This window comes from Tribolium madens, unplaced genomic scaffold (genome assembly GCF_015345945.1).
Source record: "Tribolium madens isolate multiple individuals breed KSU strain unplaced genomic scaffold, Tmad_KSU_1.1 Scaffold_2;HRSCAF=44;Tcas5.2_LGX, whole genome shotgun sequence".
In the NCBI taxonomy this organism is placed as follows: Eukaryota; Metazoa; Arthropoda; class Insecta; order Coleoptera; family Tenebrionidae; genus Tribolium; species Tribolium madens.
The window spans coordinates 6260005-6277817 of record NW_025400995.1 but is presented as its reverse complement, the minus strand read 5'-3'; the positions used below and the strand labels follow the sequence as shown (position 1 = coordinate 6277817).

Below are 17813 nucleotides of genomic sequence, written 5' to 3'. Positions count from 1 at the left end.
ATCGCAAATGGACGTTGGGACGAGGATGAAAAAAGGAAAATTTTAATTTTTGAATCTGAAATTGATTATAATAGTATCTACGACTTGTCGACATGTATCAGTTTAAATATTGTTGTACATTTCAAAATCACCCTAGGTATAACAAATCTTGAGGAGACAATAGCGGTTATGGTTATACTGATAAATTTTTATATCCTCAATATAATTATAGTCATCAATATAAGTCTCCAAATTGTTGAATTGTTTTTTGTTATTTCTGATTAATTACTTCATTTTCGTTAAAGAGATACATAAGAGAAAAAAAAAAGATTTCATCTGAACTAAAGGTCGAACCACAAACATTCAAAATGATTGGCAAAAAACTTGATTATTATTTTTGAAACTTGATCTTCTAAAGTTCTAGACTTATTTCTTTGTTCCTGAACTGAAAAACGGGCGAAATGGGGCATTTCTTGTTACATATTTTTAACATTGCGCTACTTTATTAAAAAAAAATCGCAGAAAAATGATATTTGTATGTCATTTTCCATTTGATTTTTTCTATTTTAGAACCTTGTAACTCTAAATTTCCAATCATAACGTAAATTTCTATTATAAAGGAGCATTTATGGCAACAAATTTATCCTTTTCTTCAACAAAATTATCAGTCACAAAAGATATCATTTTAATTTCAACAGACAATTTGTGCCAATTATATTGCAAAAAGTTTCTCAAAGTTTTATTTTGGTACCTGGTCTTGTGGAAAATTGTGGGTAATTCATGTTATAGCTCTATATAATTATAGTAAAATTATGAGATTACACTAGTGTGAGTTACATTAATTTTGGTACCATTTAAGTAGAAATAAAACCTTTGTTTCGTACTCAAGAACTTGTATTTGGATTGAAGAGTTCCTTCAAAATTCGGCCTACATATCGAAACAGAGATGTGTACAGTGACAAGCAGCAAGGTTGAATGGGTATAAAATAATCAAATGGTAATAAATAATAATTTTATGTAACCCATAATCTGTTAGTGGGTTCTTTGCCGACCATTATACTTCCACTAGCAGCACACAGAAACCTTTTCGCTGCTTTCACTAAGAAATTTACAAACAAATTATGCAAAAACAGACGGAGAGCCATTTGATTATTTTATAGCTATGTGATCTTCCGGTATGCCACTATACAACATTAAGAAACCACCCGAGTCCATGGTGCCCTATGCTTCCGTGTCGACGTCCCGGAGCCCGGAGTACTGTAAAACAAAACCGAGGTACTGTATCTCAGCCTCTTGCGCGTGTGGTGACCTAGTATGCGCAGTGCGTTATGCGCTGTTACGGATCTTTAGTGGGGGAGGAACAAAGGACAGGCGACAACGGTGGATAATCGCCTAATCGGGCATGTGCTAAACCATCGCTGGCTCCGGTATGGCTCGGCAGGTTCCTACAGTCTCCTGTCTTGCGACCGCACTGGTGAGTGCGATCTACTTTATTTCCTTCGCTGTTTTGCATTCGAGATGTGAGCTGATATTTATATCAAGAGCCGGCTATACATGAATTCGCAAACCCACCAGCGATGCTGGTACCAGATTTTTCTTATTCTCAGTTAAGCAAAGCAAAGGGAATATTTATTGCACCACTGATACAGAACCATATTCCACTCAAAAATTGCCACAAACAAATCCTACTGAACAAAGAATGGCAACAGATAATGCTCATAAACAAAATTATTTAATTTTGATAAATACTCGTTGAAAAATTGTTGGCTTGTGCCTACACTCATTTATGACACATTACCAGATATTATGTATTTAATGGCTTTGTAAAAAAACTTAATTACATTTTTTTTATTTGCTTTTCATATAGCGCATTAAAAATATTAAACCAACAGTCATAAATTTTATTGTCTCGTGTCCCATAACCAATTTTTCGGAGCTTTTTTAGAAAACTAAAAAAAATTAGCTCTTCTTTGAAGATTAACATGCCGTTTATAAAAAAAAAACTAAATAAAGTGTGGAAGAAATTTGCGATTCAATCCTAATTCATGACAAAAAGAGGTTCAATATCAAAATTTTAATTAAAAATAATCGACATATTTTATGTCATTATCAAAATACGCCTAAAAACGAAAAACCGTTCACCTTAAATTATTGGTTAGGCAAAAGTAAGAAAACGTACAAGTAAACAATTTATTTGAAAAAATCATTTACTTTCTTACAGTTTTAGTTTAATTAAAAAGGGATATTTTTAGGGATGAGGATGGTATTTTTCTTGAATAAAACATTTTCTGGTTAGGTTGACGAAACCCTACAACAGTAAAGTTTTTTTTTTAATTCTCCTTTGTTTCTCTGTGTTTTTCAACAAATTGAGCTTTTTTATATGATTTGTGGCAACTTAGGCAATTAGCTACCTAGTTTCGGTTTCTAGATTACCATTGTTACCAACCAATTTAGACGTTTTATAGCCACAATGTTTTTTTTCAGTTTTTTTTTTGTATAAATTGTTTTTAATTATTTGTCTATAAGCAATGTCTTTTCTCTTTTTGGAATGCTACTTATTTAATGAAAAATGTATGTTATGAGATTTAGTATGGCTAATTATACTACAAGACGGACAGTTAGCCCGACGTTCTTGGGACACACTATAAGTATATGTTTTGTTTTTTTTTTTTCATAAAAAATATTTTATTTTTTTATTGCACGTTAAACAATATTGGAAATCAAAAAAGTATTTTCATTTTAACTAATATTGATAACAAAAAATATTTACGTAGGTATGTATGTACATAAAATTTACAAATAGCTATTGAAAACAGTTTTTACGACAAAATAAATAAACACTCAGATAAAAAGCACATTAGTCTTAATTTTATTTTAAATTTTATTAGTTATCAAGTTATCATTTAATGTTTTTAAAGTACATAAAATAACAGAAAGACAAAATAATCCGCAACGAACGATTTTGAATCCTGCTCAGATCCTCTAGTATTTAGTTTTGGCCTCAGTTGTGCCATTACATTATTTTGAAGTTTGTGTTTTGAATCTTGGTATCTCTTAATCTAAAATTAATTTTGACAAGAAAAACTAATCAAAAAGACATAACAGTTTAGATAGTAATAACAACTTTTTTTTTAAATAACAATAATGATTATAGCAATGAAAATAAATATGAAAAAATGCAATCTCTTATCCTTTTGAGTAATTTCCCTCATATACTTCCTCATATATTTTGCTCATATTAACACAAATAAAATTTCGAGAACATTGTTTAAAAAATGAATTTATTGGTATTATCCAAAATTAAATTACAGAAAAATATGAATATTCTTTGTGGGAATGTATCCGGATCTAGGTGGATTACATTATTGTAAACATTGCCTGCCTAGTAAGAGGAACCTTGATATCTGTTTTAGAAGGCGTTACAAACAATCCTCTCCAATAATTCCAGACTACATTACTTGTATTCGAAATTATTGTTTAAAATTAAGTTGAGTAACAAAGAATATATTCCCGAGCATGATTTACGAGAATTATTTTTGAGTCAAACAAATAACTGACTAAAAAATTTGATCGAATTTCGTTGTGGACGTTATGTTTATAAAACCGTAAAGATTTATTTAGGCACGGTTTTAACCTTTTCACTGCGGATCGCAGTTCTTTTAGCAAAAACTAAACTTTTTTGTAAAAAATAATATTCAAGTTAACCTGTAACATCGTAAATAACTGCGTGCGAACAATTTGTTGATTTTCTGGTGCTCAAAAATTTTAAACAATCAAAAACCCGGGCGTCCTATTGAATTGTACAAAATCTAATAAATTGAATAAAGCAAGTGCTTAATAACAAGTTGAACGCATAATAATTCATTAATACAATAGATGAATAAAAAATTGAGCTATTATCTATTTATCGATGAGTCAAGTACATTTTTATACATTTCACTTCGGGCAAGAGTAGATGGAAATTGTCTTTTGGAATAATTTACAGATGTAGAGATCGTGAAACTATTTTAAAAAGCCTTGTAACCTAACACCAGTATTATATATAAGGTTTTTAAAAAACTATGTGAAGCAAGTAATATTTGAACCTAGAACTCGCAAAACTAATAAAGTAATTAAATTTTACCAAATATCTTTGATTTTAATAAATTATAAACTAAAATGAATACTGTAAGAACGTAGGCTTTCGCGACCAGAGTCGGGTTGAAATGTGGGTTTTTTTGGGTGACTGCGTCAATTTTGAAAAAGGTCAGAACTTTTCTTTAAAATTATAATGAATACTGTGCAATAGTTAATGTATGGGTGTTTCTTCGTTTTACTGGTTTCTACTCGAAATAATGTATACAAACTCCAATTGCTACAATTATTTACAAATAGTCAAATTCTCTTACAAAAGTACAAGAAATACTTGACAGAAAAACTATTTTTTGCATTTGCGTATTATGCAGTTTGTTTCATTGAGAGATGTGCATTTTCGTACAACATCTTGCACAAAACATCTTTCTTTACTTTTAATAATAAGTTTTTGCTTCCCAAATTTATACATTGAAATGTCTAAACAATTTATATTTAATTAGGAACTGAAAAACATGCAAATATCGTTAAATGTTGACGCGAGGGTGAGCCTTCAAATTAGAAACAATATATTTTAAAAAAGAACTTGTGAAGAGAATACGACAGGAAGTAGGTAAAAGATGTTGGCTGCAATCCTAGATACCTGACCTACACCTAATATAAGTTCATTTAAAACTTAGGTTGCGATATCTTCGGAAAAACATGTTCTGCTTTTTTATTCTCGGTTTAGAACGGTATCGTCCACTAGCAATGCCTGTCAGAAGGAATCCAAGTACTAACATGTGAACTTGAGATACCTACTCGGTTCCAGTAATTAACAAGCAGATTTATTAAGGATTGGCATCGTGTTCGCTGCGACTTACATGCCCTACCGTTACCAAGTACCTTTATAAAGGCTTGTAATTAAATGCACACAGTATTTTCTTAAGTGTTCAAAAATTAAATAATTTTGACTGTAAGTGACGTGATATATTCCAAATAAATATTTAAAACATTTTTTCTCTAGTAAAAAATAATCTTTAACAAATACTTTATGCAAATCCGTCCTATTATACAGGTGAGCCAAAACTCGCTCCCCAGAGAAAAATTTCAAGCAAGATAAGATACCAGGAACATAGAAAAAATGTTTAAAAAATTCTATCTGTCAAAAAATTTTGACATTTATTTTTTGATATTTGACATTTTTTATGTCTATTTAATGATACTGATCATCTTGTATATGTTTTTTTTTACAATTATTTAGTAAAACTACAAAAATTTTGCCAATAAAAGCCACAAATAACATTAAACAGAGTTACAATTTAGGATACTCCTTCCTTGTTCCCTCTTCTAATAACCTGTAGCAAAAAAACTTGGAAAATTACTTTTCCAACAGAAAAAAATAGAATCAAAGAGCAAAGTTGGGTGGGGGTATTTCTTGTTAGTCCATGAAAAGGGAACGAAGGAAGGCGGAGTGAAAAGCAAAAAAAGCATTGCTTATCAATAAGAGGTCCTAATTAAACATAAAAAAAAAAACACAAATTAACTTACAAAAATAACAAAAATAATATTTATTTATTATACAAAACGATAAATTGTTTATCTACGAGTGAAAAGGTTAAATTATTTTTTCAACAGAAATAAATAGTCAAAGTGCAAAATTTAAACTCTCATAACTTCAAAATCTTTATAGATAGAATTTTTTTAATATTTTTTCTGTGTTCCTGGTATCTTACCTTACATGCCATTTTTCTCTGAGGCGCGAGTTCTGGCGCACCCTATATACAAAGCTATTGCAATGTGTAACAATTTTTGGCCTTTTTTAGATTATTAATTTATTATTTATTTTATTTATTATATATCTTCCAAGCTCGGGCTTTAAACATCTCCTTGGGGCATAACCTTATGGCTTATGCCTTTCGTTTAAGATTGACTAATATAAAGTGAAGTTGTCAAAATAATAAAAAATAAAAGGAGAATTCTTGGCGTTCGCGACCGGAAGATTATTTATAAACATTAAGGTAAAATACATAGTATTTGAATATGAATTGATAGTCAGTAAATATTTATGATTAATTATTAAATAAATTTCAACAATGATCAACACTGGCCACTACAAAAAGCCATTAAAAACGATATCTTGCTCACTTACTCTAACCGTTAATTATCGAAAACTGAGTCATGATGATGAATATTAATAAATTTAATGGATGTTGTTTGTAGCTGTTTCAAATTCAAAGATCCTTTCCGTGTGTGTTATATTTTATTATACAGGGTGATTCATATAACTATACGATCCCAGGAACTTAAATTTGATTTGATGTCTTTTATTAGGTGTCTGGTATATTTAAAAAATTCAGACATGAACCACAATCACTCAACCATAAAAAAATGACATAAGTGTATAACTGGTTGCATTCAAAGTTTGTAGTTATAGAAATCACACCGTATTTTCTTTCTAAATATAAATTATTTGTGGTACGCTTCAAAATCGATAATTTCTTAGATAGACATCTCGTGCAGGCAAATATTACTCGTCCTTCACACTCGTTGATCAGAAGATTTTGACTTTCGAGAGATATTTCAAAAAATTACCAACAACAAATATACGATTTACCTAATTATTATATGTACGTAGATAATATTCTCATATTATATTTATGAAATTTTAAAGAACGTAAAAGTGAAAACTTAAATTTCATTTTTAATTATGTATTATATTGCTATTTTTCATGAAGTTTTCGAAAATAATTAACAGTGAATTAAAAATTGGTGGATGTAAGTTTGTTTTATTTATTTATACGCAATAAATGTCTTACTTTATTTAGTCTTCAAAAACATTTTTCACTTTAATAAATTAAACTGAAAACAGAAAAGATAATTCAGTTATTAGAAGTGGAAAATTAAGGTAATTAAATATTTTTTTTTCTTTGTTTGTTTGTACGATTTAATTCGAGTACGTCCTAGCGTGCGAAACAAATTTTTTTGGCTTGAATAGATGAAAATTTTTGTTACAGCACGTGGTGGATTACCGTACACATTGCCGTGAAAACGATTATTTCGTATAAGAATTGGGGTACAGTAGCTATGACACAAAAACTTTTGAAACGATAATCAATTAAACGCTTTCTTTTCTTTATAAGAAATTAAATGAAGTATGTCTAATTTTATTTTATGTAGTTATTTATTAAGTTAGCACTGTTTAAAAAGTCTTGATCCGAAAAATAATTGCATGAAATTAGAAATATTTCTTCTACAAAGAATCTTTTGTTTTGTTTATCAGACATCCGATTATTTGTTATTTTGAAGGTTTGATGCAAACAAATCGACCAAAGGAGCCAGCAAGCTACGAAGAGACCTAATAAATGCAGAAATAGCAAATTTGCGTGAGTTATTACCTTTACCACCATCGACGAGGCAAAGGCTTTCACAACTGCAGCTTATGGCACTAGTCTGTGTATATGTCAGGAAAGCTAATTATTTTCAACAAGGTATGTATTTTGATAGTTGACTATTATTATGTAAGATTTTGCCATTTGTATAAAACAATAACTTAGCGCGTTTATAACAATCATAACGAATAAGAAGACAAAACCTTATTCAGTTGAACATACATACCTTGGTAGCATAAAACTACCATAACTAAATAATTATATTTCGTTAGTTACACAGATTTTTATATGTTAATAGAATATTTTTACTTATACCTATTAATACTCATGATTTTTTTAAGAGTGTTTTAAACTTTATTTCCTTAAAAAGTTTGAAAACTACTGGCGTTTCAAAAAATTACCATATTTTAAACAAAAACAATCTGAAAATAATAATAAAAATAAAGGTAACCAATTTGAATGGTTTTGCTCATATGCAAACTTTGCCGGGATATTATTCAAACATACCCAAAATTTTGACACAATCCGTTGAATTTTTCACCGAAGGTGGCTCTGGGGTCCCTGAGCCAATATGGGAATTTCTGCACAAAAATTTTTCCAAAATTCCCTAACTCAAAATCTATCTAAGACCGATAAACTACATTACTGTCGTTTTATAAGTCCTGAGTCTTTTACAAAGTATTTATTTTTTCAAAAACTCCGATGAGAAAAGTCAGCAACGGGATCCAAACCGACTTTTTCCATACGTGCTATATTTATATACAGGCGTCTCACCTAAAACTCCTCAGCCAATTAATTAAATAAAAACATTAAATTTTTATAGTAGTTAGTCACAATTAGTGTAACATAAACTAGAGGTGCCTTTGATATGACTCTGAGAAGTTGTTAAGTGAAACAGCCTGTATATGATATGAATAAGTACTTGGTCGCAACAACGATCGTATTGAAGTTGAAAATTGACAACAAAGATTTCATTATATATCATCCAAAGTATTTAATAAAGAAGATGTAAAATAGGTAAATAAAAACCCTTTTTGTGCTACAGACAACCGCCAGCAACTCATCAATAATGAGAATGTTATGAAAATATTTGTATGTACATATAAATTACAGTATAGGTAGACACACAAGCAAATATGATAAATGATTCTAATGACTGCATTTAAAGAAAATTATAGCGGGATAAGTAGATGGTCGTTAAATACATTTCGTCAGTTTTTTCAATGGATTACTCCTTTAACTACCAAATCTAATATATGTTTCCAATATTGTTCTAAGATAAATATCGCAAATTGAGGAGAAACCGCAATGTTGAAGGAGGAGAGTATGCAGTGGTTACAAATAGGTGATTTTTTCGAGACTGCTGCTATTTTAATATTTAAATTACGGAAATGTAGGCTAAGAATTAGGCCAAACCAAAGTAAATGTTTTGATGAATTAATAAGACCAGCATACTTAAATATATTTTGTAATTTGGAAACTATTAACAACAGATGAGTGTTTCCTCATGTATTTTGTTGATGCTAAGGAGTATCATAAACCATGCATTACAGTACAATTGAACATATTACCTTGAAAACATGCGATAAATAAACACATCCTATCCGCCATAGTTTAAATGCCATGGGTTAATGGGTGAAATAACTAATTGCAAATAGATGACGCCAGTTCGACATATTCTTCAGTATTCTATAAACATTTCAGAGTCTTTAAAGTGACATACGGATCAGATAAGAAGCGTTCGCAGGCACGTATACATGTCTGCTGCAGAGTTAATTGACAGTCCAATCAATGGAGGATTTTGTCACCAGACACAAAACGGACATTGATTGACTTAATATTCCACAGTTCGGTTTCAATAAACAATGGATAATCTAACCTTTTCCATTATTTAGACAAAATACGTGATTTAACGTTTGCTATTGTCTTTTTCGTTTAAAAATGCTTCTGTGCAATCTTGGAACGACATGATCAAAGTGTTCTTAAAAGGATTTGTATTTGTTATGTATCCTAACTGGCTCTAATAACCAGTAATCATGTTGTTATCTGTTAAAACATCCATTAATTAGTATGTATCGTTTATAATTTATTTTGGTTAATACTTTCTATTCCAACACTAATAAAACTATCGAACCTACATTTCACTAAAATGCTTTTAAAATACTCCTTAACTACCTGATAGAAATTAGAATAACGAAATTTTGTTTAAATGCAGAATTATTTATTATTGTTTTGGATAATTGACGCCCTTGTCTTCATTTGTAGATATGAGTATACAAATCTATTTTGTGTACTGTCCAAAATTACTTTTAGTTAATTTAGTAATAAAATTTGTCTTGATTTATGAATTTCGGTGTATAAGAGATTTTTTCAAATTCTACAATATTTAAATTTTATAAAAATGTAAATATGCTAAAAATGAGTAAATGTTATGTGTTTATAGTACATACTATTTAAGTTTATAAGTTTCGTGAAAGTATTGCAAAGATTATTTGACTAAACGGTTTTAATACGTATGACCATGATTTTGACAGACTTCCAAAGTTAAATTTTTTTTTGGTCGTCCAAAAACCTGCAAATTTGTCATTTTTGATTAGTAATAAAAAAATTCTCAACTTTTGATGAACAAAAATTATATCTTATAATTATCTTAAGAGATGAATATTACAATGAGATTGACGAAATATGATAGGTATTTTTAATGAAGTTTCATAATTAAGATATACAATATACTTACTATATATTATTTTGTTCTTTATCAGTTTATAAGGCCCGAGATTATGCATTTACTTCCGACTTGTGATTTCTGTGTCCTTTTGCGTTTCAAGAAGGGTATATACTAAATTGAAAATTTCCCAATACAAATATTCTTAACAACGTTTTAAGTGCCTTTCAACAAAAAAAAATAGACCAGATGTATTGTATTTTGAAAGATGTCAAGTATTAGCTGTTATTTTACCAATTATTTTTAACATTTACAGCAAAACTGAATATACATATGTATAAGTTTTTTTATAATGCGGTTTTATCTTTTTGACTGCCCAAATACCTATGTCACAAATTGAAATTGTTTCGTCATGAATTTTGATTTTTTTTTAGTTTATTTGCCATGATCATGTGAACCACGAAGAATAATGCTTTATTTTGTACTTGTATTTGGTGGCGCCACTTCTACAAAATAATTTTGAAGACAGACATAGTTGCCCAATTGATAATCAGCCCCATCTCGTCTTCGTGAAACGTAATAACCCCCGGTATTGTTCAACCTTAATGTAGATTTGAATACAGAGCGGCTAATTAGCCATGTAATAAGTGCAATTATAAATGCCAGATTATAACAATACTGCTATAACTAAAAAGTGTCACTAACTCGTCTAAATAGTAACGGTTTTTAAATATGCACATTCGGATAATAACGTTTATAATGACTAACTACTAATTGTTTACTTTTGTTCTATGTTCTGTATGACTTTCCTGAATTACAAATGCCAAGTCACCATAACGTATTATTTATATTAAATATTTTTATTTAATGTTAGCATAATGGGGTTATCAGCCCTTTTATAGTTTTTACATCTCCTTGTCTTCTAAAGGAGGAAGAATAATCCCAAACTAACTTAAAGTTTCTCAATAGCAAGCAACTTAAATAAACTTAGATAAACCATTATATGTACATACGTAATTTAAGATTATGGCCCGCGAGCAGATAAATAATAAAAACATGCAATATTGTTTAAAAAAATCATAAGAAAATTACACATTATGTGTATGCAGTAGTTATGCTAGCTTGAGGGATGTGGGGTTTCCTACATCGATTTCAAGTAAAATCATTTCTGACATGATTACTTGATAGCAGTATTCACCCCCAGGTAAATAGAATGCAAAAGTTATGGAAATTGTTTGCCAGATATTTAATACTTTATTATTTTTTGGCAGGTACAAAATACAATAAATATCGATAATAATAATAGCATTTATTTTATTGTTACTCTATAACCTTAAGGCTTTTATTTAACAAAATACTTTTTATAATAATAAGCATTTGAGTCCGTTATTGATGAGATTATTGTAGTATTTTCACAATTATTTTGCTGTATTTGTTGCAGCATTCAAATGCCATGATGTGGGATTGCACCAGTCACCAACACCCAACATCGGATTTTCAAAGGTGAGTTTCTTATTGAGTAATTATTATTTACTGGAAACATAATAGCATATAAAACGGTTTAAATAAATTTTTCCTAGGACGTGTTACTCTTATAATACGCGTGTGGTATTATATTCATCGGACGCGTTTATAGGGATAAACTTCTGGTACTTCCTAATAAGAGTTAGAATAAACTTGTTTATTTTAAAAAGCAGGATGAATGACAACATCCACCCTAAAAATATTGCAGCAACTACAAAAACTAATGGTTAGATGCCATACGTGTGTTAATGTATACGAATACTTACTAGCTTTGTATTTATTAAAAATATTTTTACGTTATTTTTGTCATAATATTCATACACCCAATAATTTTAAACGTTTGATACCAGAGATACTCGTTTTTCCACATTGTATTTATTATTTTTAAAATTTTGTTATTTTTTTGTTTGATGCATATTTTGACGTCTCTTTCGGGTCGTATCATTATTAAAAAGCTTCGCAATCAGTTAACTGATCAAACTAATGCCCTTTTATTTCATTGATCCCACTTTTTAAGATATATTCGTACCTAATTTTTAAGCGAAAATTCTATTAATTTTTAAATTTGTTTTTAATAAATATTTGTTCAATAACAGTGCCTAACATTTCATCGACACCAGTAATCGATTTGCGGAAGTTATTGCAATGGAATGTTAATCATTTTACATGATTATTGAAAAACATACGGGGGCACAAGTAAACTATCATTTGTGATCTTGCTGTAATTTTTTGTAATGTTTCAAGCATGTTATGTATATAATATTGTGCAGTGTCTAATCGTTTTGCCGGCTTCTGCTTGAATTATGTATTCAGCGGTTAGAGTAATTGCTATTTGGTCGATGCATCTAAAGTCCATCGTGGGAATTCTTCTGTTCGGTTCTCAAATGAGACAATTACTCACTTGCGTGTTTGCATCATATTATTGAGCCATTTTCAAAAGGTATTTGGTTTATTTTTATGTGCCTGATAAATTCATATTTTAGTTAATCCGGACCCTCTTCACTTTCACACGCTTTTTAAAGCACTTCACTTTGCTGACAATCTTTCCAATTCTTGTCCCATAAGCGTACTTATCGAAAAAATCACCAAATTTTCACCCTAAATACTACCAGTTAACTAGTTTTGATTACTTTGGGGCTAAAGTTAAATCGTTATATAAACCACGGAGATAATTTATAATGGCCCTCGGGCAATTAAAAGCCTTCCCAAGCCAGGCTTTATTAATAACTACATATAAATCAAATTTTGATAACTTGTTCAAATAATTTTCTGCAGTTAAATGTTTGTAAATGAATTTCGTTAAGGATTTTTGACAATTAGCACATAAAATACTGTTTTTTATTGAAAATATACCTACATACATATAAAAAACTATTCTTTGGTTAGGTCAGATACCAGTTTAGTGTATAGTGTATACAATAAAATACAGAGTGAGTGGTGTAAGGTATTTAATTTTTCTAAGAGGTGTTTTAAGAAACTACACACAAAGTAGACTCACCTGGACACCTGGTATAAACCATCGGAATATAAATTCCGATTAAGTTCGTCTATGAGTAAAATTACCCAAAAAAAATTCATTTTCATTATTGTATATCCAATGAGGAACAAAATAAAAATACTAATATATAAAAGAATAAAAAAAGAATCAAGTGCAACAAAAAACGGTGTTATTAAGCGCATAAATCATATACATAGAATTAATTAAAATTATTCATTGAACACTGTCACTATTGTAACATAATGTATTGTTGCAAACTATTTATTCTGTGGTATATTTTATTAACACATGCCTGCAAAAACTATGTTTTAAAAGTTGTTTTAGTTTTGTTAGGTTTTGTAAGTCCTTATAGTACGTTTTGTAAAAAAACTGCTTACGCGTGATAGGTTTTTTCAACATTTTGCTAGTATGTATCAGAAATACGTATATTAATTTCAACCACCAGTAAGCTTATTAAAATCAACAATATGTAATTAAAGTTACATTGAAATTGGTACATGTTACGTAAAACAATCAATGACAAACTTATTGGTATACCTTTACCCGAAAATGCAATGGGTTTCGTTCACGTTAGCGGGAAAGTAGACAGCGGGTACGTCCTATTTTTTGTTCAAATACAAGTATGAATAGTTTTACAAGTTGATATTATTATTGGTCTTTTTATAAATAATCACACAGAAATTCCCTTTTTTAAGTCATTTTAATTGAAACATCAAGATAACCCTGTAAATAGCCAAAAAGTCGTGATCGTCATCAAAATGGAGCACCCTACATTGTGTTTTATTAAATGTCGGAACAGGTCGTTGTAAGGGGCATACTGTCCGCAATGAAGCGTATCTTTGCAATGTTTCCTTCCTCCCACGCTACCAACGTACCAACGGTTCTTTTTCTTGTCATCAAGTTTGGCATGTGGGGAGGTTCCTAATAATGCGCCGTAAACTTTGAATTTGTGGGCAAGATAAATTAGTTTAGGACAACAGAAAAAAAATCGTAAAGGTTGCGAAAATTAACCCGATTTCGATAACTGTGACTGACGCACGAGAACTTAAAACTAACTATACAAAGTATGAAGTTTCTTATGTGAGCTTTCCTGCAGCGATCAGCCAATCACAACAACCAGATTTAAAATGCGTAAACGCGTAATAGTCCTCTCGTTTGAATTTATGGTTGAACTATACAATATGTATTTACATCAGCCACTAATAAGTTTTAAGAAAGCTTACACTTCCTCTAGGATATTTTTTTAGTTTAAATGTAGTTGGGTCCATGTTTTTGCGACACCTTATTTGTTTTATAGGTAAATACAGTTTTTTGAATCAAAAAGGTAATTTTACAATTTGGTCATATTAAAAATGTTAGTGATATTAATTTCGGATTACAATATTATAAAAATCTCTCACGTCAAAAAAGATTGACTTTATTCTGTTTCGTTCAGAATTAACTAACTAAAAACATTAAACTTGAATCTTCGTACCACTCAAAACATCTTAGTAATATTTAGTAAAAAATTTAAATAAAAGAAACGTCATTGTGCTTTAAGTCCAATTTCTCCACTGCATTTCTTTCAAGCGTATTTAAAAAAAAATAATTAAAAATATGTTACTTAAAAAACATCATAGGAAAATTTAGTAAAAAATTCAAATAAAAGAAACGTCATTGTGCTTTAAGTCCAATTGCTTTCAAGCGTATATAAAAAAAAATTAAAAATACGTTACTTAAAAATTAAAATATAAAATAAATATATTTATTTCAAATGATAACCCTTATTGTGATAAAGAAAGGGTCATTTCCCCAAATTGTAAAAATTTAATGAATTAGGGACATGTTTCGGTAATCAGTTTTCATCATCTTCAACCACGGAATAGAATTAACACATTATTCTAGTGGTTATTTAAAATTAAAATGATGAAATAATGGGAAGGGTAGTGAAGCCAATGCCGTTTCGAAGTGATCAAGACATTTTATTTTTATTTTTGGGTCAACATATTGTTGAAAATTAGGTCCAAATTTGAGATTTTAATATTTTTATGACAATTTCAATTTCAATATATGTAACTCTATTTCATCCTGATGATGGCAACTGAATGCCAAAACATATTATTCTACAACGGTGATTCATTATATATATATATTAAATTTTTACAATTTCAGAAAGTGATTTTCTTCAACCCTTTCAATTTCACCTAATCTCCTTGGAGAAAATGGATCAAATTCACCCTTGTGATAGCGAGTTCAGTCAGTAATTTTCAATAAAATCTATTTAAGTCTATACGATTATTTCTACGACATGTCAATTACGATATAATATGATTTGGTTATTTTTTGCACAACTACAAAAGTAATTTTTAATTATTTTTAATTTTGGAAACATTCAACAATTCAACATTCAATTGCTGTGCAAATGACGTCATGGAAATAATTTTGCATTAAACCAATATAAAATAATTTTTCTATTCGTAAAAACTTTATATAAGTATAAAAAAATTGTAAAATCTATGCTGAGCTAAGGCAATCTGACTTTAGTTATAAATAATGTTAACAATATATGTATAGACCCTAAAAGAAAATAAATGAGTGTGATCGTCACATTATAAATACATAAACGCAGGTGAATTAAAAAAAGAGACTTGCCGCATTCTCCAGATGGTCGCTTCAGCTTCAATCCGTCATAAGCCATAACCATAAAATGATTATTGCTTCAAATTATTCTACATTTTACACCCCATTGTGAGAATTGGTTATATCAAAAACCAGTTGCGTACAAGCATTTTCTATAGGAAATAAAAAATAAATGGGCCTGACTTTTCGATTATCTTACCATAAACATAAGCGCATTACCGAATTTCTGATTTTGTTTGATTTATGTCCGGAGAATACTTAAAGATAATTAAATGTATAATTTTACTTGTATGGAAGACACAAAACTGTATTTTTTTAATAAAAAATATTGGATTGGATCTAGAATTGACCGATGGGACTGTGCCAGTCGGTTGTTTTGTGTAACATAAATTAGATGCTCCAAATGTTTTTCTATTAAAAGTTTTGCAGATAATTGTTTCCGTGTTTTAAAAGGTGCGGATGAAACTTGGTTCACTTGTCCACATCGGTCTCACAGATTCCGATAATAGTGTTTGTTGGCGAAGGATCAAAATTAAAAACAAGAATGAAAACTCAAAATGGACTAACGGTAACAAGACCTTTAATCAGGTTGATCTTATTTCTGGTTCATTAAACTCGAAGTTATTTCTTAGACAAATTCGAATTTTGCATTTAGCCCGGCCTCAAAAAAAGAAAGTATAACAAGCACTTATAATTTATTGTATGCGAAAGAAAGAAGTTTGTTGTAGGTTTGAGTAATATCTGAGAAATAAAAGAGAGGCCATAGGATTAGTCGGACCATCTTTATCGGAGAACGGATTCAAACAGGGCTAGTTCAGGGCACTTGGGCGGATCTGTATCGAAGAAACGCGGGGTACGGGGGACAAGCTGGGGTCAGCTCGTGACCTCAAGCCGAGGGGAACACGACTACTTTCCCACGGACCCGCCCGCAATATCTGCCGCTCTTCATCTGACTAGTCTGTCATTAAATATGGCAATATGTGGTGAAGCAATCTAGATACATGCACAACTGTATCGATTAAGACACGGATTAAGCAATGTAGTGTAAACACGTACACTACACATCGCATGGTTTTTTGCTCCGGTGGTATAATGACAACAAATTCGCGCGAATGGCCACGCTCGCTCCAGCACTTACCACTTTTGTATACCTGAACCGCAGAAATGACAATTTTATGTAAAAAAATCATCAACGTCACATTCTCTTCCATATTCAACTGAAAATTATCTAATAAGTATCTGCAGAATGTTTATGTTGACTGCTTACGTTCACATCATTGTATAATAATTCGTATCTGATCTTAAGAACAGCAGAAAATCTATCGATTTGTTGAACGTACGAGATTTGATCAATAAATACGACGAATGGACGAGTTAAACAAAATTTATTATGAAAATTACAAATGCGGTTTAATTCCACTTCTTAAAACAGTCTTAAGTTTTGGTGAACGCTTTTATCCGATTTTTTGCGGCTTCTTTGATTTTTTCGACCATGTCATACTGTTTTCCGTTCATGATCAATTTAGTCTTAGAGAACAACTAAAAGTTACAGGGTGACAAATCAGGCTAATACGAGTATGGCGATTTGGGCCCACCGTACTTGTGCAGAACATCGATATCTCATTAACCTTTTGTTTACTCGAACTATTTCCACCATTCTTACCATTAAAATCATTTATACACAGGCTCGAGAGTTACACACTCCCCGTAAATAATTATAACATTCCAACGTTTCCATGATTAAAAATTCATTATTCCTGAAACTTTACCAAAACTTTTTACTTAAAGGTTAAAAGAAGCAGTAAAACTGAACCTTCCCTGGATGAAAAAGACAAAATAGAGGAAACCGAAAATTCCGGATCTGGTAAAGTTACAGGAATAATGTGTAAATTTTGTTCCAGTGCTTAAATGGTTCTAAATTCAGTTTTAATATTTATGTAATTTTTCAAAATTTTTAGGCTGTTGATGTACTTGATTTGTTACGAAACAAAGGTTTACAAACTAAATTGGTAGAATTGCAACTTGGTGGTCTGATGACAGAACGTTCTAAGATTGTATTTTTAAAACGACAGCGGGCTCCATTCAG

General features: G+C 30.2%; 1 protein-coding gene across 5 annotated transcripts in view; it reads left to right on the top strand.

The window, feature by feature from the left end:
* The window catches only part of LOC123006356 (neuronal PAS domain-containing protein 4), a 35768-nt gene that overhangs the window by 3029 nt on the left and 14926 nt on the right, over positions 1-17813 (top strand). For 4 of the 5 annotated variants that reach the window (XM_044400780.1, XM_044400779.1, XM_044400778.1 and 1 more), the window contains exons 2-3: positions 7339-7520; positions 11528-11589. In XM_044400780.1, coding sequence (XP_044256715.1) covers positions 7339-7520; positions 11528-11589 — 244 coding nt within the window. Of the gene's footprint in view, positions 1-1350; positions 1454-7338; positions 7521-11527; positions 11590-17813 lie in introns of those variants that run through there. The other variant, XM_044400781.1, reaches the window with a different exon arrangement.